Source organism: Aspergillus brasiliensis, assembly GCF_001889945.1.
Source record: "Aspergillus brasiliensis CBS 101740 unplaced genomic scaffold ASPBRscaffold_1, whole genome shotgun sequence".
NCBI classification, from domain to species: Eukaryota; Fungi; Ascomycota; class Eurotiomycetes; order Eurotiales; family Aspergillaceae; genus Aspergillus; species Aspergillus brasiliensis.
Genome location: NW_027137442.1, coordinates 2086647 through 2112246, shown reverse-complemented (window position 1 = coordinate 2112246; position 25600 = coordinate 2086647). Strand labels below are relative to the sequence as shown.

The 25600-nt window shown below is 51.9% G+C and overlaps 11 protein-coding genes across 11 annotated transcripts; 4 read left to right on the top strand and 7 right to left on the bottom strand.

Annotated features, from left to right (window-relative positions):
- Positions 1–119: 119 nt before the first annotated feature.
- Positions 120–1778, top strand: ASPBRDRAFT_25199 (uncharacterized protein; the record flags this gene model as incomplete). Its single annotated transcript, XM_067622146.1, has 2 exons — positions 120–858; positions 913–1778. 2 exons carry the CDS (start codon positions 120–122, stop codon positions 1776–1778), a joined length of 1605 nt encoding a protein of 534 aa, XP_067484787.1.
- Positions 1779–1948: 170 nt separating this feature from the next.
- On the bottom strand, positions 1949–2294 carry ASPBRDRAFT_87570 (uncharacterized protein; the record flags this gene model as incomplete). The annotated part of the gene is made up of 2 exons (XM_067629509.1): positions 1949–2004; positions 2051–2294. Coding segments are annotated over 2 exons (300 nt in total), but the record flags the coding sequence as incomplete, so codon positions are not given.
- A 167-nt stretch (positions 2295–2461) lies between these two features.
- Positions 2462–4235, top strand: ASPBRDRAFT_50409 (uncharacterized protein; the record flags this gene model as incomplete). Its single annotated transcript, XM_067626534.1, has 6 exons — positions 2462–2465; positions 2548–2990; positions 3039–3732; positions 3779–3888; positions 3934–4033; positions 4084–4235. 6 exons carry the CDS (start codon positions 2462–2464, stop codon positions 4233–4235), a joined length of 1503 nt encoding a protein of 500 aa, XP_067484785.1.
- Positions 4236–5988: 1753 nt separating this feature from the next.
- Positions 5989–7779, top strand: ASPBRDRAFT_61095 (putative GPI-anchored cell wall protein Pst1; the record flags this gene model as incomplete). Its single annotated transcript, XM_067628281.1, has 3 exons — positions 5989–6462; positions 6536–6908; positions 6963–7779. Exons 1-3 carry the CDS (start codon positions 6333–6335, stop codon positions 7777–7779), a joined length of 1320 nt encoding a protein of 439 aa, XP_067484784.1. The 5' UTR covers positions 5989–6332.
- A 200-nt stretch (positions 7780–7979) lies between these two features.
- ASPBRDRAFT_114483 (DUF3431 domain-containing protein) lies at positions 7980–9131 on the bottom strand (the record flags this gene model as incomplete). The annotated part of the gene is made up of 4 exons (XM_067616823.1): positions 7980–8079; positions 8129–8710; positions 8765–8921; positions 9005–9131. 4 exons carry the CDS (start codon positions 9129–9131, stop codon positions 7980–7982), a joined length of 966 nt encoding a protein of 321 aa, XP_067484783.1.
- Positions 9132–12019: 2888 nt separating this feature from the next.
- Positions 12020–13678, top strand: akr1 (putative aldehyde reductase (AKR1)). The gene is made up of 8 exons (XM_067619180.1): positions 12020–12105; positions 12159–12246; positions 12302–12315; positions 12366–12450; positions 12503–12595; positions 12644–12838; positions 12889–13017; positions 13080–13678. Exons 1-8 carry the CDS (start codon positions 12059–12061, stop codon positions 13431–13433), a joined length of 1005 nt encoding a protein of 334 aa, XP_067484782.1. The 5' UTR covers positions 12020–12058; the 3' UTR covers positions 13434–13678.
- Positions 13679–14060: 382 nt separating this feature from the next.
- ASPBRDRAFT_50405 (S53 family peptidase) lies at positions 14061–16166 on the bottom strand (the record flags this gene model as incomplete). The annotated part of the gene is made up of 5 exons (XM_067626533.1): positions 14061–15171; positions 15221–15341; positions 15389–15609; positions 15657–15920; positions 15964–16166. 5 exons carry the CDS (start codon positions 16164–16166, stop codon positions 14061–14063), a joined length of 1920 nt encoding a protein of 639 aa, XP_067484781.1.
- Positions 16167–17590: 1424 nt separating this feature from the next.
- On the bottom strand, positions 17591–19436 carry ASPBRDRAFT_113908 (sugar porter family MFS transporter; the record flags this gene model as incomplete). Its single annotated transcript, XM_067616774.1, has 5 exons — positions 17591–18345; positions 18403–18767; positions 18821–18897; positions 18948–19071; positions 19135–19436. The coding sequence occupies 5 exons, from the start codon at positions 19434–19436 to the stop codon at positions 17591–17593; spliced, it is 1623 nt and encodes a 540-aa protein (XP_067484780.1).
- Positions 19437–19438: 2 nt separating this feature from the next.
- On the bottom strand, positions 19439–20200 carry ASPBRDRAFT_240045 (uncharacterized protein). Its single transcript, XM_067622035.1, has one exon. It carries the CDS (start codon positions 19962–19964, stop codon positions 19563–19565), a length of 402 nt encoding a protein of 133 aa, XP_067484779.1. The 5' UTR covers positions 19965–20200; the 3' UTR covers positions 19439–19562.
- A 1363-nt stretch (positions 20201–21563) lies between these two features.
- On the bottom strand, positions 21564–23678 carry ASPBRDRAFT_112588 (uncharacterized protein; the record flags this gene model as incomplete). The annotated part of the gene is made up of 1 exon (XM_067616669.1): positions 21564–23678. One exon carries the CDS (start codon positions 23676–23678, stop codon positions 21564–21566), a length of 2115 nt encoding a protein of 704 aa, XP_067484778.1.
- A 511-nt stretch (positions 23679–24189) lies between these two features.
- ASPBRDRAFT_113685 (putative guanine deaminase) lies at positions 24190–25557 on the bottom strand (the record flags this gene model as incomplete). The annotated part of the gene is made up of 1 exon (XM_067616760.1): positions 24190–25557. The coding sequence occupies one exon, from the start codon at positions 25555–25557 to the stop codon at positions 24190–24192; it is 1368 nt and encodes a 455-aa protein (XP_067484777.1).
- Between the last annotated feature and the right edge of the window lie 43 nt (positions 25558–25600).

Genomic DNA, 25600 nt, shown 5'->3' with positions numbered 1-25600 from the left:
CGGCTGGCATCGACAAAATGAGTATCAAAGGGAACATTCTGGTCTGTATTTCTCCTATCTGTCACACTTCGTCAGACTGACCAGTTGACAGACATCGTCAACATATCGAATCGGTCAACATGACTTTCCGCTTCATGGCGTGGGCTTCCATGTCGGTATTGTCTCTGTTGGGGGCAGCAGTAGCATCAGACCTCTGCACTAAAGAAATGTTCTCGTCTCTCAACTTGAGCAATATCAATATATTGTCACTCAATGTCACCGCTGCGCGCAACTTTGCAACCGATGCTTCACTATCCAGCGGGACAACCTCAGCACCCGTAGGCCAACTGCCGACGACAATAGACATCTGCATCGTGTCATTGGAGTATACACACCCAGGTCAGAACGATATTGTCAATACCTATATCGGACTCCCTCTCAATGCTAGCAGCTGGAATTCACGCTTCCTGATGGACGGGGGCGGTGGCTGGGTGGCTGGAGGGATCGATGAAGTCGTCGCTCCCGTCGCTGCCGGATACTCATCCGCCTCGACCGATGGGGGGCACAACAGTACAGCTTCCACAGCAGACTGGGGTTTTGTGAGTGAAGGTAATACCAACTGGCCCGCGCTGTGGGACTTCTCCAGCGTGGCACTAGGCGAGGCAGCTGTCCTCGGAAAGCTGGCTACAGAGATCTACTTTGGTTCGCCGCCCAAGTACTCATACTGGAATGGGTGTTCCACTGGCGGCCGACAGGGACACATGATGGCCCAGAGATTCCCAACCTACTTTGATGGTATTGTGGGGGGCTCGCCGGCTATCAATTGGGACAAATTCCTACTGGCTGAATTCTGGCCTGCTTTTCTAGCACAACTTCTTGGTGTGTGATCATAGATCTTTTTACTAGGAATCCATGCTTATTGAAACTTGATAGATACGCAGCCGCCTGCATGTGTCCTCGAGGCTTTTACGGATGCTGCCATCGAGGCCTGTGACTTGCTGGATGGAGTGCAAGACAGAATCATCTCACTTCCGGGCCAATGCCATTTCGAAGCATCGTCAATTGTCGGTCAACCCGTAAATTGCAGCAACCCAGATGGACAGATCACGATCACTGACAAAATGGCCGAGCTAGTCCAAGGCATGTGGGAAGGGCCCACATCACTTGAAGATCAGTTCGAGTGGTACGGGCTTGGTTACGATGCCGATCTGACAGCCCTCCTTACTACAACCTGCACTTCACTGAATAACTGCACTGTGACACCTTTTAGTATCAGTGCCGACTGGGCCCGGATTTTCCTGGCCAGAAACTCATCCTTGAGTATCCAAGGCCTGACACGACAAGACTTTGACGACCTCTACCGCGAATCAGTGGACCAGTATGCTTCCGTTATTGGAACGCGCAATCTGGACTTGACAGGGTTCAGACTTGCAGGAGGAAAGATGATTGCTTGGCACGGAATGCAAGATGAACTGATCCCGAGCAACGGTACGGTGGACTACTACAGTCAGGTCATGGCTCTGGATCCCAGTGTCGTGGACTATTACCGCTTCTTCCTGGCGCCTGGAGTGGGTCACTGTGAGGGTGGGAATGGATTTGACCCCAATGATTATGTGTTTGCAACTCTCCGGGCGTGGGTTGAGAACTCGACAGTACCTGACACACTGGAAGCCACTGCTGTGGCGGTGGCAGGCTCGAACAGCAGCTCGACTCGAACGGCGTATCTCTGTCCTTATCCGAAGATCTTCACGTATATTGGAGGGGACCCGAATGATGCGTCGTCGTTTAGTTGTGCTTGATAGATGCAGTGGACCACTGTTTCCTAGAAATTGACATGATGTCATTCTACTACAAACAGTATCACAACTCCATAGAATCAATCTCCATAATGGTAGAGGATATCCACCAATCAGCAAACACATAAAGACCACTGCTGAATCAGTCATAGGAACAATGCGGGGAAAAACCGCACTAGACCCGAACTGGCAATTGCTGGCCCCAGGCCCGTGGGGGAAGAGACAGGCTCTCTCCGCATTGGCAGCGATCAATAGCCGACGAGCTGCCATTTCACCTCGCAGCCAAACCCGACCTTCCCTCTCCTCTGTCGTGTCCTCATCCCATCCCTCCTCCCCCATCAGGCCACACTCGCCTTCAATCTCGTCCTCCTGTCCAGTAGGCTGGATGAATCTCCTTAGCCCGCCGATGTCCCTGTCCGTTTGTTGTCCTTTCCCCGCAGCGCTGAACGCTAAGGGCCTTTTGCCCCGCAGCCTGCCATGAGAATCGGACGAGGATGTGAACGTTGTCGGGTCCGTCATATTCGATGCACCACTCGCGCGGGCGCCTCGGCTTGTAATGCCTGTACTCGTTTAGGACGTGTCTGTCGCTTGGATCCGCCGTTCCGTTTCAAAGCCGTCCGACATGTATACCAGAAGAGTAATGGCATCGCATCTAAGTTTGAATTAGCCTGGGATCCGCGCCAGACATGGGTTGATCTTCCTCAGTCATGTACGCTGGAACATACCCTGTTGGTTGTTTTACAATCTCTTGGCATGCTAATTGGTTGTATAGTAAAGTTTGTGCAGGAATCGTCCGATGACTCGGACGGGGGCAACACCACCGATGCTCAACCTGAGATTCAAGACAACCGTGATGATAATCAGGCTGCTTCTGAGGTTGTTGAGAGAGATATCTCCGATCAAATATCCATCTTCAATCATTTGCCCTTTCCTGAAGTTCTCTATTCCCAGGATGAGAATATCCGCCCTCCACATGTGGACTCGTCAAGTCCCCCGGCAGGGTCTCCTGTCTTCGAAGACCCTCCGATCGTTGCATCCTCTTCAGGTCTATCTCCCTCTCTTCTGAATATTGTCTCGCCTCTAGCGTCTGCGAGTACATGGACGAGCTCGGCGTCACCGCTGAGCTCGGTGAGTCCCCGTCCGAGCAGCTCACCGCCGTTGAGCTCCCGTGAAGCCCATCTACTACGACTGTTCATCCAAAAGATCGCACCATGGGTGAGTTTCTTCATAGCAGACAAGAATTCTGGTCTAATTAGGTATCAGGCCGACATATGCGATCTTCGCTCCCATTTCAGCACAGAAGTTCCCCGTCGAGCCCTGCAAGTCCCTATGGTGCTGAAAGCTGTACTTTGCCTCGCAGCCCGGCACGATGCAATTATGTCCAATGCTAGTGACTGGGAGGCCTCCGAATATCACGGACAGTGTCTGGAGCTGCTCATTTCTGCTTTAGCTCTGCCGGAAGAAACTTATGATGATAACCTCCTTATCACGGTGGTCACTCTCCGGATATATGAAGAGCTCGAGTGTGCAACCGATGAAAAGTGTCACTGGGTGGGGTCAAACCGGCTCCTTAATACAATGTCCAAATCCGCCTCTTCTGGAGGCCTTGCCGAAGCAGTGAGCTGGCAATTCCTCCGCCAGGCTATCTATGCTTCTTTGGTGCAACATCAGCCGATGCACTTGGATCTAGCGAACTACGAGCTCTCGTCCGTGTTTCAGCGCCGCGACGACGCTTCATATGCCAACATTATCATCTTCTTGTGTGCGAAGATTATCAAGTCCTGCTGGGGATCGCACTACAGCTTTGTCGATGAGGGCGAGTGGCAGCATCTATCCGAGAGCGTGGAACAGTGGCATCGTGCGCGGCCCATCAGCTGGCAGCCGTTACAATACAAGGATTCAGATCCAGCCGAGAATCGACCATTCCCTGAGTTGTGGATGATGTCTCCACCAGCGGGTATGTACTAGCACCTGATGGTGTGTGACTGTCGCTGACAATATAGTCGTCGGTTTGCAATACTACCATGCGTCATGTATCATTCTTACCTCGTCTCATCGACCCTGGAGCGCATCAAGCGACTTTGAAGTAGCGCGATTGAGGCGAACTGAAGAGGTATGTTGAGTCTGGGTGTGGTGTGACCATGCTAACTGGCTGCAGAAAACCATCGCATCGCATCTAGTCCAAACGATAGGACTTTCCATGTCAAATGAAACCGTGGAAAACGCCTACTTTATGGCGTGTCATTTGTTGCATCGATGTGAGTATGAGAATGTCATTCACCATTGACGGGTGCTGATAGAGGTCTAGATGGCTATTGCCTCCGCCATCCCTCCGAGCAACAAGGGTCCTTGAAGTTCCTGCGCCGGGTAGAAAAGGCGGTTGGGTGGCGAACAAACTGGATGATCCGGGAGCTTGAAGCTCAGTGGGGAGAGTTGGCCGAGATGGATCGATGGGATTGATGATCTAGTCTCCACATACCCAGTATGGAGCCTGGAGTATCAGGGTTGAGTGTGCCTAAATATGGGGTCTCCAACTGAGTCGCATGGCTGCCAAGTATATAAAAATATCCTGCAGATCATAGAACCACAACGCCAATATTCACCTTCAATGTCTCAGATATTCACTGGGGATGATGCTATAAATAATTGGTAAAAAATACTCCGCCGTCGCCAGGAGAGACGATCAACCCGCAAGTCATTAATTGAGTTGCCTGCAGGGCTTCCATAGTAACTTCTGCTGCTCAGTGTACCTACATGATCAGATCCCTTCCCCTCACGTCATGACCAGATACTGACCATCCCTACGCTTCTCGGCATTTATCAGATGCGGGTGTGACCGGTGTGTTTTCAGTCTTGGCTACCATTCATCTCCGACACCATCTCCATCTTTTTACAATCTCCCTTAGCAGAAAACTAGACATGAATTCCGTTCATAACACAATAAATATACCAATAACATCAGATCATACCACAATCCCAAACTCCATCATCCAGGTACTTTACCACAAAATCGAACTGAATGAAGAGAAGTGATGATAATCGGACATCACTACCCAATCGGGCATCCCGGAATCTCTTCTGCCTGGAAAACAACAAAAAAAAGCGGAGGTCTCCGGACCCGCCCATCAACATCCACTTTCTTTCTCGCTTCCAATCATTCATTCAGCGTGGAACGGTCCTCTAGTTAGCTCTAGGTCGGTAGGATAGGGTTTCTTGATTTTCCTTTCTTCTTCCTCGTTGAAAATCCTGGTGCCTGGGTGACTTAAGATGTGATGTGATGGAGTATACTATTTTTAGTAATGTAGATGGATAGATAGTAAATCAGGGTTCAATATAACGGACGGGTTGTTGATTGGATTGACACAAATCAATCAGGATGTGGTTGTGTTGTGTTGTGGTTATGCGGTGTGTGTGTCTATGCAGAATACCAATAACTACCTGAACTAACGGTATGATGAGTATGATGAGTATGATATGATATGATATGATATAATAAAGTGCAGAGTAAAAAGTATGAGATGGTCAGTCCACTGCTTTGTGCTTGTTTTTCTCTTGGTGTTGATTGTGTGGGTCGATTAGAATTAACGAACGGGGCAGTGTTGGAGATTTGGAGAATCGGGTTTTCTCTTGTTTCTTCCCTACTAATTTCTGAAGTGCTTGCTTTTTTTTCTTCTGGGTTGGCATTGGGTGATTGCTTTTGCTGTTTACTTACTGCCTTATCTACTTGTAGACAGTGTCCGTTGCCTTAGAGTGTAACTCGTGTTCACTGAGGAATGCAGTATCCCTCTCACAGCAGCTGAAACAATTACCAGCTAGTTAATCAAACCTGAACTCCGAGCTACTACTTGCATCGGAGATACCGTCCCTACCTATTTACTACTAGATAAATCAACCGTCCACTACCTCAGTTAGAGTTACTAACTAACTAGTACCTGAGATATCTATCTGCCTACACCCACCACCAACCACCTAGCAGTATCCTCTCTCTTCCACTTAGTCGGAGATTAACTAAACCAATAATATCTCAATTCCCTGATCCTAAACAAATCTAAATAACACACTATTAAGTAAGAACCATACATCATGACTAAGTAGTTAGCTAGCTATCCCCACTGACTTCCCTACTCCGTAGTGTCGCCAGAATAGTGCCGAGCCGTGCGTGCCGTTCCAATCTGCATGGTCTGCATGCATGCTACACCACCACCACTAACTACTGCTATTTGTTGTCCACGGTAATACTTATTCATGCCTATCCCCGTCCGAAGCCTTAGTTAACTTATTCTTCCTTTTTCTAACTAACCACACCCCCCACTCACACCCTCACCTCCTCGTCTACTTTGATGCTGCCTGCTTACTCGCGTTTACGCTTCTCATGTCGAATGATGTATTGATACCCTACCCTATACACTAACAACCACACCCACTTTACGAGTTTACGGTTGTTAAAGTTCCGAGTTACGAGGATACCCCTGGATACATCATTCTTCTTTCTTTCTTCTTTTTTCTGTCTATTTGGTGGTGATAGCATAGCACCCAACGGTGCATCTTTCAGATGATATGATACCCACACACCCATACATCCACAGCCACGCCAATTTCTATCAACGCTTTTTGTCTCTCGCCCTAGGATTACTATCACTGCAAATACTACACATACCGCTAGTAGCAGGTGACGATAACTCTAATTGTGAGTCACTACCATCTTTCATTTAAACAAACACCCCAGGCAACTACTAACAAGTTTATAATATAATAAATAGGCTCCTCCACCCAAACAATAACCACCCAATCCGACGCAGACTCCCTCTCCTCCTGCGACACCCTCTCTGGAACTTTGACGATTTCCACCTCCGCAACCGGTAGCATCACCCTCTCCAACGTCGAGACCATCAACGGCGGCATCACCATCCAGGATGTATCCGGATTAACATCCTTCTCGGCCTCGGATCTACAGAAAGTCAACGGGAAGGTGTATATCGCGGGTAATGACGATCTGACGAATTTGTCTTTCCCGGATTTGGAGAAGGTTCCCGGGGAGATTGATATTGAGGGGAATAAGAATTTGAGGGATTTGGTGTTTCAGGATTTGAAGAATGTGGATGGGAATTTGATCTTGGAGGGGTGGTTTGATGAGTACGTATTTTATTCCTTTTGTGTATAAGGGGGTTGTTGGTTTAACGGCTGCAGGATCAAATTCGAGGACCTCGATAAAGTCAAAGGACAAACAACGATTCATTCTCATGGCGGGTCGTTTCGATGCTCGAGTTTGAATTCTCTTCGTGATGGTGATGATGACGATGATGATAATAATGACAACAATAACAACAGCAATAACAACAATGGCGCCTTTCAAGGCTCCTACACCTGCACCGACAGTTCCAGCAGCGGACTCAGCGCGGGCGCCAAAGCCGGTATCGCCATTGCCGTGATTGTACTCGTCCTGCTGATTCTCGTCGGCGTGTGGATGATGTATCGCAAACAGCGGAAACGGCGCAGAAGACGGAATGATGATCAGAGCCAAATGATGTATACGCCTGTCGGGGTCGGACTGCGTGGTGGTGGTGGTGGTGGTGGTGGTAGTCATCAGGACGAGGAGTCCGCATCGGGTGATGAGAAGCCCATCACTGGGGTGCCGAATCCCGCCGTCCTGAGGCATAACAGTGATCCTGGTAATGTGGCTAGTGCTATACCCCGGAAGCCGGTATCGCCGCCACCGCCAGATGGGATAAATCGAGAATCTATGGTGTCCATGTCGACGTCTCCGCCTCTTCCTGCTGCGTTGGTGCCAGGAGATCGCTCGTCTGCGTCGCCGCCGAATGATGCCGATGGCAGATCGCTGTTCCTGCATCCGATTCCCTGGAGGCGACCGTCGGAGACCGATGTGCCGTTACTGGATAGTGGTGACGTGCATGAGGCACCCGGAAGTCCAGTACAACGACCGACGTTTGAGCTTGATGCAGGGCCCGTGCGAGGGACGCATCAGCAACCTATTCATCATGAGTAGCATGCGCTGCAGTCTATGTTTGCCAATTCACATGTATATACCTGAGCGAGGTCAATAGTTCTGAGAAAAAAAGATTCACGAAGATAAAATATCTAACTGTACATTAGATCACGAATCATAACAAAGAAAACCAAACCAAATGCAACCTGATATCCCCAATCATGATAGTATACATCATGCATTAACAATCATCCATTAGATTATGACTTCTTCGCTCGCACTGCCTGCAGTGTCTCACCCGACGCCAACGGTCCACACCATCCGTACGTGTCGCACCGGCATTGCTCATATCGGGGGCAACTACACCCATTAGCACAAGCCCTCCCCACCGAGTTGTGAGGAAACTTACTATATCACATCCATCCCGAAAATGATATGCCAGATCTTCTCATACACCCATCCCACGCCGAAACTATCCGTCAGCTCCGTCTCATCTGCCCATTTCAGCATGCGCTCGTAGTCCTCGCGGGGCCGCTCCAGGATGCGTTCTCGGCTGACGGCAAACTGTCCGCAGCACACATTTCCGATATGCTCGGGCACCTTCTCGGCCGGTACACCCAGCAACGTCTCGTACACTTCGGGGAAGAAAGCGCGGATGTCGTCCTTTTCGATATCAATCTGAGTCGGGTTCCAGGGGTGCACACTCGTGGGACATCCCGGGTCGTGCTCGCACCGAAGGTTCACGTAACCCTGCGCGTCGACGGCCTCGAGTCGGAGGTTCCTCAGTGCGGGGCTGGTGTGCGGACCGAAGAGGTCATTGTGCCATTGGTCGAGGTTCGAGTGGATGAAGATAGTATACTTCGGAAGTTGGTGGTAGAAGTCGACGACGAACGAAAGGTAGGCGGCGGCCTCGCGACCGCGGATGGTACGCGGGACAAGGAGGTGAGGGGCAGGGGGCTGATCGGTCGTGTAGATAAAAGGAATTGAGCCGCTGGGAAAGAATCAAGTCAGTATATTATCGTCTGATGGCTGGATGGCGTCGTACTGGTCCTTGCAGTAGTTGAGGAGCCAGGTGAGGTCCTCTTTCACGGTCGCAGCTAATACCAAGCCAACGTCATTTGTCGCATTGCTGTAAGTACTGGTGAGTTGAGCCAGTTGGGACGTCACGATGTCGTGATCGTTATTAGAGGTTTCCTGGTGGACTGCTGAGACACCGTCGGGGTCAGCATGATGTCTCGGTGATGAAGCACACGGACCACGTGAGCTGCAAGAGAAGTATAGATACCTGGTTGGGGTTCATAGGGCCGTGTACCGTAAAGATACCAAGATGCGATGGAGGTGACGAGCAGAGCGAGACATCCCAGGCCGGCAGTGCGGCGAGCAGGCCAGCGAAATAGCCGCCTCTTGGACATTGGGGATGAGCCTCACGGAGAGGGGAGGGAGCGACGGGGGACAGAAGAGCAATATCAACCGGGACGCAGAGGGGAGAGGAAGCAGGCGCTAATAAAAAGGGGAGGAGTCGAAACAATAAGACAGTCACAGATCAAGACATGAGATGAGATGAAGATTAAGTCGCGTCATCGGCCATGTTGCGCGCAACCAAACGAGAGGAGAGAGATGGAAGAGGTTGAACTGGAAATGAAGTGAAGTGAGAGAGTGAGCCTCAAGCGACGGGAAAGAAAGGGTAACTTTCAGGGAAAGGGAAAATGGATGGCCAGCCAGCCGAAAAGCCAAAAAGGGCCCCCCTCGGGGTGGATCCAGGCTGGACGCCATGGCCTCACACAATACGCAGTAAGGGGCAGCTGGCGACGCCTCTAGCCTGATCCGGCCTAGTCTGGCCCTTCTCCGGCCATTTAATCGTCAGGATCTCAAGTCCAGTGTAACCCCAGTGGAGGTTCCCCGGCCGTCATTGGTCGCCTGCCCCCCGGCCCAAGAACCGCTAGTCACGGATCCATCCTTAGTGTCATCCAATCCATGCCCCGTTCGGAGCTAGGCCACGTTACTTGCAGATAACACACCTGGAGTGTGAAATCTGGAGGTGGAACAACCGAGAACGGTCGGGGAGAGAAATAGAGGCAGGAAAAGGATTGAATGGTGTGCAATAACTGACGGTGAGGAAAGGAGGTCTACAAGATTGCGCTGACTCGTTATACAGGCGGTTTGATACTAAGCCAGCTACTTGCAGGGCCAAGAAGCCACTCGTCACGGAGTACGTCACCCTATGAGAACTACGACCAAATGATGCTGGACGGGTCATTTCCGCCATCTCGGGCCATCGCAGCATACTTATGCCACGCAGCTGTCGACGCGCTCCTGTGGATCGCATCGTTCATCACCGGGAATTATATACTATTTCGTGCAGCCGCTGCTGAGCCACTGCAGCAGTTTATCTTCCGACGTTATGCAGTACGCGTCTGTCGATATGATGAGTGATATTCGAACAATGCAAATAGTGGAATCCAGAGCAGTGTGCTAATATCTGAAGAGTTGACGATCAGGAACTTCATACTTGTGCTTCGGATGTTAAGTAGTACTAGTTAGTAGCATTGATCTAACTTCCGTTCCATAGTTCAAGGTTGCGCTAGCTTCAGGGACCTATTTTCATGAGCCTTTGCCCAGTAGCAGTTATATGTTATAAAGTACTCCGTACAAGGTATCCAATATAAACTACTTACCCACATGTCCCTAAATAGTAACATGGTTGAGCCACGTGGTACAGCATGACAGCTGTGGACCATCAGTAATGGTGTACGCATCTCGAATGTTATTGCTCCCGCTGAATGAAAGGTGGGCCAGTTCAGCCGTCCTCGAGCGTGGATGGGGATATGGAGAAGCGATCTACCATATCCGAACACTTATGCCCTCAGTATAGAAGATAGTTTTACCCAGTACGAATTGATGAGTGAAGAAACAATGAGCAGGCCGGGGGATACTGCAAACTATAAGTACCTACCCAATATACTCTCCTGATCCACCTCCTTGCAGTAAGCACAGGCACCCGGCCGGCATAACCAAAGCAGCCACATTAGGATTAGATTTCGAGCCTCAGCCTTAAGCATAGATTAGGGCCCATAAATAGTTAGGTACAACTCGGACTTTAGGGTGTCCCTGACGGATATCGGACCAGGACGGGATTGGTGGTGGAGTAGATGGTGTTATGCATTCAGCATATTTGGTAAGCTGGTCACTCAGCCAGCAGGCCTCGATGGCTCTTGGAAGGCTAATATGGAGACACATGATCTACCGGCCATTCGTCCAAAGATGCGGCGATGGCAGTAGTAGTGTGGCATTGAAGTCCCCAGGCTGCCCGCATGCCTTTCAGCAACCGTGATGAACATTCAGCTTGAGACACAACCCCCATTGACACCGTGGTTAGACTTTCCCATTCAACCGAACAGGAAGCTGGAAGCGCGGCAAGTCTCAGAAATTAACCGGGATGGTCGGCGTGGAAGCCGAGCGAATGATTGGACTGCTGAACGAGGCAATTATCCGTGCGGGAAACGGGCTGGTGCGGGTGATTTGGGGACAATTTGGGGAAGTCTAACCCCGCTGAGACGCAACTGATGCAGCGGGACGTGTGTAAGCGAAATGTTCCAGATTCCAAAGCGACCGGAATCCATGCTACTTCCAAGCGTGGTCCGAATTGTTGGCAGTGTCAAGTCTCGATGCTCAGATCATGTGCCTGGCACATGATGTTAGTAATGGGAGATGAGTAAGGTTTAGTAAATGTAGTGATTGGTGGAAAATTATTCGTCGGGGTCCCAAAGAGGCAACGTGTTTTGGCGGGGACGAGAATTCGGAGGAATGTCTGCCGCCTGACATCATCGCTGAATGTCTGTCTTTAAGGTCTGCTGGAAGAGTACACTGCTTCATCGAGTAGTTCATTACAATTTGATCATTGGCAACTCCATTGCAACTTTTCGGGAAATACTATGTAGATGATGTGACTGACCATTGCTTCTCTTCTCGTGGTCGGTAACTATTAACCGACAGACCGAGGAGTACCTCAGAACTCAGAACCATCTGGGAGAATGGAAATGGAAACATCCCACGCAGGCCCCACCGAGGGGGACTCCGGGCTGCTGCTGGCGGGGTAAAACTGACCCCCTCGAAAAGCTTCACAGCCACTCATCGTCGCAACACTCCCTCCATCGACTTCGATGATAGACTAACGCCATGAAGTTATGCTATGTGACCCCCACCGGAGGTCCTCCGCCGTCTGGAAGCGCTCCCTATTTCTGTCGCCCTCGCCCTCCTCTTCTCTCCCTTCAGTCTTTCCCTTCTCTCTTCATCTCTCCTCCTATCTCTCGATTCCTCCTGAATCTCATCCTCTTGCACAATGTCTCTCGGAAAGAAGGTTACTCTCAACTCCGGTGCTCAGATCCCGTATGTAGCTGTCGTCTTTACTCGCGCACTCGACAATTGCTGACCCCAATTAGCCAGCTGGGATTTGGTACCTGGCAGTCTGCCCCCGGTCAGGTCGGTGATGCCGTCTACGAGGCCTTGAAGGCCGGTTACCGCCACTTGGTAAGTTGCGCATATCCTGATTGTCCTTATTCAGTCAGTCACTAACCCGATCTAGGATCTGGCTACTATGTAGGTTACCGTCCACGCATCGAATCGATCACACAAGCTAACCTTCGCAGCTACCAGAACCAGCGCGAGGTTGCTGAGGGCATCAAGAGAGCCTACAAGGATATCCCTGGCCTCAAGCGTGAGGACATCTTCATCGTAAGCAAATCCTATACAAACCCCACTTCAAGCAGTATACTAACCCCAGCAGACCTCCAAGCTGTGGAACTCCCAGCACGACCCCGCCGTTGTCGAGAAGGCTCTGGATGAGTGCCTTGCTGAGCTTGAGCTCGACTACCTCGATGTGCGTACCTTAACCGACTGCTGATAGCAACTTGGCTAATTCTCGCAGCTCTACCTTGTTCACTGGCCCGTTTCCTTCACCACCGGCTCCGAGTTGTTCCCCCTCGTCAAGGACAGCTCCGTTGAGGGTGGTGATGTCGTGATCAACGACAACATCTCCATCGTCGACACCTGGAAGGCCATGACCCAGCTCCCCAAGAGCAAGGCCCGCACCGTCGGTGTCTCCAACCACATGAAGCACCACGTAAGTCGCTTCACATCCCACTCACCGACACTTCTCTGATTCGTGTATAGCTCGAGGCCATCATCAACGCCACCGGCGTCGTCCCCGCCGTCAACCAGATTGAGCGCCACCCCGTGCTCCAGAGCAACGAGCTCATCGAGTACTGCCAGCAGAAGGGCATTCACATCACTGCCTACTCTGTAAGCCCTCCCCTTGATCCCTAACCCCGAGAAGAATGCAGGAATACTAATCAGCATAATAGGCCTTCGGAAACAACGGCTTCGGCGTCCCCCTCCTCGTCACCCGCCCCGAAGTCAAGGAAGTCGCCGAGTCCGCCTCCAAGCGCCTCGGCACCACCGTCACCCCCGCCCAGGTCATCCTAGCCTGGTCCCAGGTTGGCGGCCACAGTGTCATCCCCAAGTCCGTGACGCCGTCCCGTATCCAGGAGAACTTCAAGGAGGTCGAGCTCACTCCCGAGGAAATCGCCAAGGTGTCCGAGCTGGGCAAGGAGCGCAGACGCTACAACACTCCTTACATTGCTAACAAGCCTCGCTGGGACATTGACATCTTCGGTGAGGAGGAGGAGAAGCCTGCTGGTCACAAGGTGATTGTTTAAAAGTGCTGGTCGCTGGTCACACTCTCACTTGTATGATGATGACGATGAATGTGATGGAATAAATGTGTAGCAGATAGATAAATGTGAAAATAGATTCATTCTCCAATATTCGGTCGAGCAGATACTTAAGATAAAGAGGATAGGGTGCATTTCAAATAGGTGCTAGACGATGTTATTCTTACCATAATCACATAGTTATATATAATTCAGGAAAATCATGTGATTTGTGAAACACAATTAACGAGATGGTAATTTATACACTGTCATCCTTTACCGTGTGCAACAACTAGACCAACTAGTTACTACCTTCACTTTTATATACTGGCACACACTTCCAACATGACAGAGCGCAGTCGATACACCTAGTACATGAAGACTATACTCGAACAGAAAGAACCCTTCGACGATCCTGCAACACCCAGACTACTAGTATAGTTACCCCAAGCATCCAAAGTCGCTGTGTTCCACACAAACCATGACTACTAGTAAGTACTACCGAGTCATAGATAATCAATGCTAGTATATGCTGGGGAAGATCTTTCCTTCACGTTACTAGCTATTATTAATTCAGCAAAATAACTACCATGGCTGTACTATATCCAAGAACAAGGTATAAAAACAGACGAATTAATCAATACTCATAAACACCTCCATCAAATCCCCAAACCTCGGCGTCCCCAACCCCGTCACCGGATCCCACCCGCCAGCAACCGGGAACCCATCCGTGCCACACCCAGGATTCGACCCAATCGTCACATCCCTAAACGCCTCGGGATGGCTATACAACACCGGGTTCACGAACCCAACCGTGGACTTCCCCTTCGCCAATCTCTCCTCGTTAATGCGCGTCAACATGGCTGCGAACGCCGGCGCCGCGGCAGATGTACCACCGACTAATGACGCTTCGCCCTTGTTATAGATGACGACGTTGTCTGCGACCGCAGAGATGTCGGGGTATCCTCGCCCGATGCGGTTGTAGATTCCGTCGGTGTTGCTGAAGTCTGTGTAGTTGACTCCGGAGTAGTACGGGTAGGTGAGCTCGTCGCTGGTCTCGGAGAAGTAGGATTCCACGGAGTGGTTCTGGTACGAGGGTCGTTCGTAGATATTGCTGAAGCCGCCGCCGGAGGGGAAGCGGGTTGTGGCGATCTCTTCGTCTTTGCGTACGTCTGCGCCTAGTGGGAGGTAGGTTCCTCCTACGACGGTTAGGTAGGGACATGTGGCTGGGAAGTCCGGGACGAAGACGTCGCCCTTATCGCCGAGACAGGCACCGGTGCTGGAGGCGACGCCGGAGTCGCCGGATGCCACGACCACCGTGACGCCCTGGAGGCCGAGTTTCATGAACTCGTGGCATTGGCGGCGCTGGTAGGCGATGGGGAGGTCGGCTTCCGGGGCGCCGTAGGAGATGGAGATTACGTTGGTGGGCGTGTAGACGCCGCATTGCTTTGGGGAGTCGTAGCCTCCTGGGGCGGAGTCCGGGTATTGTGGGTCTAGGGAGGAGGTTTCGTCGCAGTAGGAGCCGTCAATGGCGTAGAGGAAGTTGTTCAGGAGGCCTTTGTAGGTGTAGTGATCTTCGTAGTTGGGGTCGTCGGTTTGGTAGAGGATGGTGTTCTGCGGCCAGATAATTGGGTAGGCGATTTGGAAGTCGAGGTCGGATTCGGATCCGGCGTCGTCGACGTCTACTGGGGCGGTGGCGCCGTCGATGGAGTCCAGGGTCGGATGGGTTCCTTGGGGGATCTCGCTGCGGTGGTGTTAGTTGTGTTTGAGAGAGGCGTGGAATGGGATCGAACCTGGCAAAGTTGGCGAAGAAAAGGTTCAGGTCATCTTGGCTGTAGACATCTCCTAGGTCCTCGAAGATGCCGAGCTCGTTGCCTTTTGTGGCTGTTGTACCCTTGGTAATGTTGTACATGGCTGCATAAAAGTTAGCGTAGCTCATGGTTTAGGATGGACAGACGTACCTCGAATACAGTCTGGTGTCACAGTCAGATCGCAGTGTGCTAGCGGGTCGTCGAGGATCTTGGTAATATTGATGGGCAGTGGCGCCAGAATCGGGGGAAAACTGCCAAGGGATCGCTTCTCTGCATCTCTCTTCTTAGACTTTGTGCCGCGCACTTCCAGCATCTTCACTCCTGGGGTGATGTAGTCGATGTGCGACTGGATGGCCTCGGGTACATGGTATCTATTCTATTAGCGGTGTTGGCTGAGGCGGGTAGAAGAAGGACTCACTCGTGGCATGTCAAATGGGAGCTTCCCGTGTCCGCGTGGGAGTAGATGTAGTATTCCGTCTGCAGAAGCTGCTCGGCCTCGCTTGCATAAGCGTCGAACTGCAGCCACTGCTTGTTGTGCGATTGCGAGATGCGGCTTGGAGCAATTCCAGCGGACTCAATCCAGGCTCGGACGCTCTCGACGGCCTCATTAGATGGAGCAAATAGGTCGTGCACTTCCTCGCCGGAGAGGTGCTGTCCGTAACGAGACGATTGGGGATGAGACCTGGACAATCAGCTTGGCTCTCGTAAAGAGTCAGACAACATACATATCCATCAATAAATCGTGACCACGGTCCAAATTGGACTGCGTAAGCCCTATCCGCATCGGCAGCAAGGCACGTTTATCCAACCGGCTCTCTTCCACCCAAACGCTAGGCAACGTCTCGCGCCGCTCATGCACGACATGATTAGGGGGTGCTGGGCTAGCCAGAGCAGCCGTAACACTGAGGAGGATAATAGAAGCACGCATGCTGATAGCAGCAACGACAGAACAAGCGTGACGTGCACAACATCGTGGGATAAAAAGTGGGAAATGTCAGAATATATGCTAGTTGACAGAACGCTTGCTGATCCCATTGACTAGTTAGCATCATTGGAATATTCAGACGCTGACGTTCGCAATGCCACAGCCCAGCGGCAAAGGGACCTGCCTATGAGGGCAGGGGATGAACAGCAGACCCTGATAAGAGACTTTGACAACCATCGCCAATAAGGAAGGTATTTTCTGCAGATCCCATTGAGCAAGACCCGCTGTCCGTGCAAGCACCAGCTGCCGTGCTATTGCTGTTAGCCGGGGCTGTTCAGGACGTCTGAAAACAAATCACAGTGGTCAGTCCATCCTAGCTAACGAGAAGCTTGATGCTGCTTCACCGGTGACATTCCCCATTGTCAACAGTAAACAGTCCGTCCAAACTACTAATAATGCAATACCATTGTCATCACCCCTGCAAGACAATAACATAGTGGAGAGATCAAATAGCGCACGAGAACAATCTCCCGATCTGCACGAGGGTGATAGTTCGCGGATGTGTGTGGGTAAATCAATTCCACTAGTGGTGCTCCACGATGGGCGATCAGCACCAAACACCAAAGCTTGTCCTCGGAGTCGGACAATCCACACGGAAATGCTGAGGTGGTCTAGGTCAGCTTGGTTGTAGTTAAGGGGTGTTTGGTTTTCCGATCAATAGTATTTTCAATCATTCGGGCTATATTCGATATACTTGCTGAATTTGTGTTTGGAGATTGAGCCTTGTGCGATGAGCTAGCCAACTATTCAATTGGGATCTGTTAGTAAGCGTAGCTCGGGTTTGGAAAGGGGGAAGCAGCACGACCTGAACAAGCAATATATAACCTCCACTCGTGGGTCATGTCTCCATTGCCCAGGAACCATCGTGTCAATAACTCCTCTCCACCTGGACGAGTATAGGATGGACTCGGAAACTCCCTAGAATGACATCACAGGCAAAGGGCACTTGACGTTTTCTGGAAGAAAAAAACCCAAGTGGAGTGTACTAGCTCAGTGGATCAGATATGCGACTATCGCACAATATCCTTCACTTAGAGTTTGTAAATTATGCCGTGTTATGCTGAGGAGGTAATGTACATAAAGTGGCTTGCCTGAAATCATGGATGTCGATCACCTGATTTCCAAGGTGTGATGATGGTACCCACTAACTAAAGGCGATAGTAAGGGTGGAGACTGGGATTATTATACAAAATGTCTTTAGAATTGGAACAATTATGCCAAATAAACATACTATATACCATTGACCTTGCATCAAGCTGACACATGTCAGATTAGCACCTTCGCGTATATCGAGTATATATAAATACTACTAATATTTGATTCACCCCTCACCCACCACCATTATTAACACATCAAGAGTCCCTCCCTCAAGCCATCTTATCCGGGGTAGCCGTGACCTCCTGATGAATAGTCTGCCCACCAGCAACCTTCTTGTCATCCTCATAGCCAACCTCCTCAATGTGCGCACCGCGGGAGTACTCGTTCTTGGTCTTCCAGGCGGGAGTACCGATGTACGGAATACCATTGGGATCGGTGAAGATGGCCTCAACCTCTTCCAGGGTCTTACCCGTGGTCTCGGGGAAGAAGAAGAAAATATGCAGGAACATGGCCGTACAGAAGACACCAAAGAGGATGTAGACCTTCCACTGGATGTTGACGAATGCGGGAGGAACAAAGTAGCTGAGGGCAAAGTTGAAGGCCCAGTTGGCTGAAGTGCAGAGGGCGGTGGCCTTGCCGCGCACACGCAGAGGGAACAACTCCGGCGGGTACACCCAGCTGGCGGGGCCGAAGGAGACAGCGTATGAGGCCACGAAGAGGTAGGTACTGGCAATGACTGCCTTGCTGGGCGCGCCGTGGATGACCCACGACTCAGCCTCTACGCCGTTAAGACCACCCTTCGGCGCGGGATGGCCGTAGCTGGCCATCAGACCAGCATTGATGTACATCCAGATCATCATGAAGAGGGAACCGATCAAGAAGGTCGGTCGGCGACCCCACCGATCACCATACAGCAAAGCCGGCACGGTCATGCACACATTGATCACATACTGGATACTGGAGGAGATCAGGTTGTTGTTGCCCTTCAGGCCGGCCATGGCGAAGACATAGGTGATGTAGTACACTAGAAGGGAAACAGTGAGTTATTGCTGTCTACCTATACAGCCGTGAGAGAACTTACTCATGACGTTCATTCCAGTCAGCTGAGACCAGATCTGAACAAAGATACCCACATGGGTACGGTTGAGCATGTTGGGCTTGAAGAGTTCAAGGTAGGAGACATCCGCGTTTTGACGCTCAAACTCGCACATGCTCTTGATCTCTTCATATTCACGCTGCACAAAGGGAGAGTTCGGGTCACCATGACCGTGGACGAGAGTCAAAACCGCGTGGCACTCCTCCCACCGGTCCTTGCGTGCCAACCAGCGGGGAGACTCAGGCAAGAGCAACATACCCAGGAACAACAGCACGGCAGGGATCATCTGCAAACCCCAAGGGATCCGGAAGGCAGCCGTGCCCTTGATGAAGCTGCAGCCATAGGAGAGGCTGAACCACACGTGAGAATGTGGGTGGTAACTAACGATTGACGACAAACTTACTAGAACATGATCAGGATACCCCAGGTAATAGCCCATTGTTGCAGACCGACGACACGACCACGCTTGGTTGGAGGAGCCTGAAAAGTTAGCATCGCACGCCGCAGGAAGCAGTATGGACCGAACATACAATTTCCGAAATGTACACCGGCACTTGAGCGGAGCAGATACCCACACTCAGACCGTTGATGATACGACCGACGATCAGCATAGGAATGTTCTGGGAGGCGCAGACAATGATAGATCCAATGCACCTATGCAGCCATGCATGGTTAGCAGAGAGAAAATCAAAAAGCATACCGGCGTCAGACACCTACCAGATAACGGAACCGATCTGAATGGCGGTACGACGACCAAGCCTGTCCGAGATGAAACCGGACAACAACGAGCCCAGCCAGGAACCACCAGCCATGGAGGCGGTGATACCACCCTGCACACTCGCGCTGGGACCCTGGCAGACCTTCTTACCATCATCATCATATGTGACAGGCGCCTGATTGAAATAACAGAGATAGGCATCGGTCTCGATGATAGCCGACATCGACGAGATATCGAAACCAAACAGACCACCGCCGACGACGGCAATGGCCGCAATGAAGTAAAGATTGCCGATAGCCATGATGCCAGCTGGTTCCGCTCACAGCATGAGATTCTGGGGATAAGGAAAGTAAAAAAAGAACTCTCGGGGAACCACCGAAGAGGGTAAAAGAAGAACGCAGGAGGAGCCGGGGAAAAGACGGGGGATTTAAGGAAACCGAAACCCGGGAACGGATGGCACCAGATGAAATGGACCACAGTGAGACAGGAGCGAATGCCGCGGGGTCGACGCAGAATCCGCCATGATGGCCGGTTGAATTGTCAAACCTAAAGGGTGGTAGAGGGACTGTTCCGACCCGAGTCGCACGGGCAAAGCAAGCAGACCCATGCCAGGCGAGATTAGACCGACCTCTGGACTAGCGGAGAGACGGGCATATCCGGTTAGGTCAAGGTTCAGCAGGACTAGCGATTGGATGCATGCAGCAAAAGGCGGTCCACCAGAAGCTGACATGGGGGGCGTTGCCCATGGGTCAGTCGGCTGGCCGTGAGTCCGTCGCGTGGGAAGAAAAAAACCGGGGCAAGCACATGGTCTGGAGGGTCGAGTGGTCATGAAACGAGCCACCAGGAGACAGTCGGGGAGAAGGGGCGAGAGAATGATCCAGAATCCACCCGACTTTGAGCGATGCACGGCAAAGAATATCTTAACTTCCGCGGTATGTCTTCATCGGGATGACCGAATGTGACCGTAGTCGGGAAGGAAGGTGGCTGCAAGCGTGCGAGGTGGCGGCCCAAGCCGGCCAGCACGTTGAGGCAAGCCATCGGACAGGAAGGCAGGCAACCCTGAAGGTTGAAGACCCGAAGACGGATCAGCCGAGAGTCGGAGGTCGCGATCCAGCGTAAGCGTGGAGGCAGAGAAGAAGGTGGAGGTGGAGGATTCCGGGGATTGGGTGGATCGGCATCGTCGTTCCCTTTCCCGGCGAAGACGGGATACAGTACGGAGTAGATAGATTGGGGGGGGGATGACTGCAGGTCAAACGCAATGCCAGCGGGGACTGTGCAGCAGCAGTGTAATTATAACTGACTCAGTGCAGAGGTATTATCCAATATGAACCGACTTGAGAGAACGGTTCGGTGAAGGTGAGCAAACAAGATCCAATTCGGGGAGATGGGAATGGAGAAGAGGATGGGGATGGCGAGATTGCGGAGAGACACCGACCGACTTCCCCAGAACACATGACTCTCAGGCAGGCAATCAGGCTCTCGCCCGGCCCAGAGCCTAATTAGGCTTAAATCTCGACGTCCAGGGTCTTGGCCCGATGCACCATCCCAGAAACGGCTAGTATGGGTGGAGTTGAGGAAGAACACCATCCAATGGTAGCCCATCACAATAAAACAGGAACAGGAACACATTCATTTGCTTTGGATAATGGAAACCCCCGTATAATTTACCCCAAATCCTGTCACGACTCATCAGAGATTTTTCACCCCTGTCCACTATAATATTATCGCGACGTATTATTACGTTCTCTTCCATGATTCCATCTGTTTCTCAACAACCCAGTAATAACTCATGCAATAATCTGGGGGCCCCAGTCACCCCAACATGATACTACAAGTAGTTAGTACTATTGGTACTGGTCTACCAGACCACGGCATGGGATTGAAATTAGCCGACGATGTACCCTCATTTTAGCCTTTGCCAAGGACTTTCTAACGTGTGAACCACCGTTGGTCACTTACGTTCAAATTTTTTTCTCATCCACTTAGGCTCCCTGGGCTGATTCGTGGATTTTCTCTGCCCGTGAACTCTTCCCATAGTAGCCCGATTCACCTACGTACTAGTACTACTCGGTTCTAGGCACAGACTGTCCCCGCTGTACCAACAGACAGGAGTCGTACTTGTTACATAACCAGAAGACTGGTTGGCTGCAAGTCCAAAATCGCATCTTCATGTGCGGTAATATATGTATATATATATATATATATATATACGACCAAGGTCATTATCATTACGGGAAATCTCGGAACAAACCATGTCCGCTGTCGGGATGAGACACAAGCTCCTCCAAGCCGGGAGAAGAGCAGCCAAGAAAGCCAAAGAAAGCCACACAGATAGAAACAGAAGAAGCACTAGTCTACTAGACTCAGACCATGCAGGGCAGCCAACCCTAATTACCCGGCTGCCCATGCCGAACCCCTTTGCCGCACCTCACACCAGATCCCACTGTGCAACGTAGACATATTCCATCGGCACCTTACCGGCCCGCGCCCGATATTCCTCCACTGTCAGCCCCCGGACGTCTTCTCGATCCCCGAACCGGCTCAGCAACACTATCAGCGCCTGCTGGCCCGGTGCCCCCAGCATCCTGGAGTCCGGCACGTCCACGTACCACATATCTCCCCCGCCGTACGGGTTTGATCCCGGCACGTGTGTAATCACGAGGCGTTCCTCCTTCTGCCCATCCACTCCGTGGACAATCAGCAGGAACAGTCCTGGCTTGGCCCGCGTGTGATGCTCCAGCGTCCAGTGTTCACAGATCAGGTCGAACTGGAAGCGCACCGGTCCTCCCTGATGCACCGAGATCTGCTTGGCAGCCGGGCGGAAGGATCGCACCCCAATGTTGTTATTCTTTGCCTCCCCAAAGACCAACGGCTGCTCAACGCACAGCGGTGAAGAGGGATTGCCCAGGAGGTACTCCTCCCAGCTGATCTCGGGACGCCCATCATCCCGGTAGAACTGTGTTCGGTCTGTCGGGAAGTGTTTCAGCCCTAGCTCATCATTGGTGTCGGTGAACATGGTCGGGTCGAACTTCGCTTGGTAAGGCTTCCCCGGGCCATAGACGCACCCAGCGCCCCAGCAGGCGTCAATCAGTTTCCACTGCCCGTTGTCGATCCTAACCACGTTCCAAGCATGGCCACCTTGAACGGGCGGGAGTGGTGCGCCGGGAGCAGGCGCCACATATCCATAGCCCTTACCGTGGCCGTGGATGGTCTTCGCCTCCATACCTGCACGGGTAGCAAGCGCAGTGAACAACCCAGCATACCCTTCGCACACACTCATTCCCGTGGCCAGTGTGTTGGCTGGAGTTTGACTCTTCACCCGATTATTGTAAAAGGCCTCTGTATCATACGCGATGTTGTGGTGCAGCCATGTGAAGATGACACGAGCTTTGTCCGTGAGCGACGGAAACGGCGCCGTGAGTTCATTTGCCAGCCAGGAAAGGTCGTGCGTTGGTAGAGACGTGCGCGGATACCGAGTTGCATGAGCATCGGGAGCTGAGAAGTCGCGGCATTTCAGGCAGGCGACGGGTGTTGGCACTGTAGGCGCATTGGACGCATACAGACGAGGCTTTGTAGCTTGGATTTTAGAAAGGTCCGGACGCGATGCCAGCGGGACAGGCGGGGGCACGCCATTGGAACTGGGCTCATTGGCAGCTCCATTGGTACTGCCAAAGGATTTATTGATCGCCGCGAAGCCGGATTGTTTGAGTTTACCCAGCGTATCATTAGACGGCGGAGGCGGGGGCAGCCTCCGGGCTGGTAGTGGTGGGTTCTTCTCCTCCTCTTCATTGATCGTCGATGACCTGTCGCTAGTAGTTCTAGACGGTAGTGGGGGAGGCAGCCGGGAAGCCTGCGAGTCATTGCTTCCCGTGGAGTAGTTGCTTTGGCTGGATTTCCGGCGCAGGGGCAAAGACGGACGAGGTGGAGAGAGTCTGCTGCTGCTGCTACTTCTTATAGTTGTGGGCGTCGGTCGCGGAGGTGGTTGTGGCTGGCGCTTTGGGGGCAATGGAGGCAACTCAGCCTCGCCCCATGCGGGGGGCAGGGAGCGGCCGGGGCCTGTATTGATTGAGCTAGCCGATGTTCTTCCGGTACTTGTAGTTGTTGACCTAGATATATCGGAGGCCATGGACTCTAAGGAGCCTTTATGAGAAATTTGCGTCGGTCTGCGCGGTGGTAGTGCGGGCCGTTGCTGATCGGAGGGCTTGCGAGCAGGCAAAGGAGGGGGCGCCTTGTTTTTGACCGGTGGCGGTGCTGGTGCAGTAGCGGGACGTGGGACAGGTCTAGGAGGGACCGCATCATTTGAAGCGGACGAACGATTGTAGATGGAGCCATTGCTGCCAGCAGCATGGTTATTATAACTGTCGTTGTTGGTGTTGGTGGTGAAGGTCTTGGGTCGCGGGGGTGCAGCCGGACGGATGGGCATAGGAGTGGGCTGGACAAGCACAGGCTCGCTGGTGTCGGTTCCTGAGCTTTGACCAACTTGTGCCTGTTTAAGTGCCGCAATCCGTTGCTGGATAGACATGACCTGAGGTTCTTCCGCCATGGTGTGATTACTTTAAGAGATGTCGTGGATGAGGAAATAAGGGTGAAGCGAATGAATGGCCGTTAATAGGGAACCGTTATCGAGGAGCGGGTTGTTTCAAGTAACGGCGATCGCGAGTGACTAGAATTAGGGATGATTAGAAGGCCATAGAGAAAGAAATAGGTATAAGACGCCGACTCCCTCAAGAATGAAGGTGTGGGAAAACGAAAGAAGGCAGGATCCTGAGGGAGGAGGCTTAGGGGCAGAGAAGACTTAAAAAGACCCCTGCCACGGAGGGAGAGAAAGACAGTCAACTCAGTCAGAAGTGGAGAGGGAAAAGAAGTGGGCGAGGCTGTGAAACAAAACCGGAAACGGGCTCAGCCTTACCGGTGCCTGAGGTGTGGATCAGTCAAAAACCCCCGTCTCCACCCGAATCTCTACTTTTATTAAGGACGAACCATTCACAATGAGATTGTACACGCAATGCTTTCCAGATCTCAATAAATATAGCAGTCAATACACGACAGTCAATTCAGCATGCAGTATGCACCTCCCGTCCCTTGACAAAGACTCGTCCAATATTGCGGTCATCCCCCGTCATCAAGAACTTTTCAAACACCGTCTGCACTCCGTCTTCCTCCTCTACTGGCGCCATCACGCCCTCCTCCTGCGTCCGGACAAGCAGCGCATCGAACTCCTTGCCTACCAGGAAATTCCCAACCTTCTCCTGCAGCCCGCATACCCGCGCTCCACCCAAAGTAGCCATGTAGAACCCCTCGGTGAGACTCAAAGGCTCATCCTGTCCCTGCGTCATTGTGCACCGTGCCGTCGACACCACAAAGGCAGACTTCATCACCTCGAGCATGGAGCTTGAATAGCCTCCACCACAGTCAGTACCTAATCCCACTTTGATATCCCGACGGAGATACTCTCGCACGGGCGCAATCATGAACTCATCCATCGTGACATTGGGAATCGGACAGTGAGCAATCCCACACTGCAACTCCGCCATACGTTCGATCTCTGCATCCGAGAGATAAATCGAATGAGCAAGGATACTCCGGTCATTCAGGAGCCCCAGCCGCTCATAGAGCTCCGTTTCACTCTTATCATTGGGAAACAAGGACCTCGTAAAGTCCACCTCACCCCGCGACTCGTTGAAATGCGTCTGGATAGGCAAGTCGCGATTCCGGGCTGCGACAGCCCCAAGCCCAGCCAATAGTTCTTCTTCACAGCAGATCGCGAACCGCGGTGTGATGACCGGTGTCACTAGTCCATGTGCGGGATCAAGTTTCCTCACTTGAGCAATAAAGTCTTCCGTTTCGCGGAGAGACTCGTCCACCGACGCGTCCCGGTACCAGTCCGGAGCATGACGGGTCATATTGCATTTCCCGATCAGTGCGCGCTGACCTAGGCTGAGGCAAGTTTCGGCGAGGATCACCGATGCCGGTGCATGACGGGAACCATAGTAGCAGGCGGTGGTCATTCCTTGTTTGAGCCCGCCGCGAACACAGGAAGTATAAAGCGACTTGGCGTACTCCAGATCAGCGAGCTTGGCTTCGTGGCGGAAGGTAATAGTCTCCAGCCAGGTCAGTAGGTCGATTCCCCGCCCCGTGCCGCGCTGGGCCCATTGAGGCGCATGAGTGTGCGTATCGATGAAGCCGGGGATGAAGAACTCGGTAGGTTGTAGAATGGTCACTGTGCAAGTGGATTCAGAGTATTTGTGATCTGCGAGGATGTTTGGAATGGACGTCGCGGGGGTGGATGGGTGGATGGCTTGGATGGTTCCAGTGGGTGAGAGGAGGATGAAAGTCTCACTGAGGATCTCAAGGTGCTTGGAACTGAGTGTATGAATGAAAGTGCCATAAAAGGCCTGAGCTTTGGGTGCTTCCGAAGCCATGACTGACGGGGGTGACTGCAATTATAGTAGGGGGATTGATGGT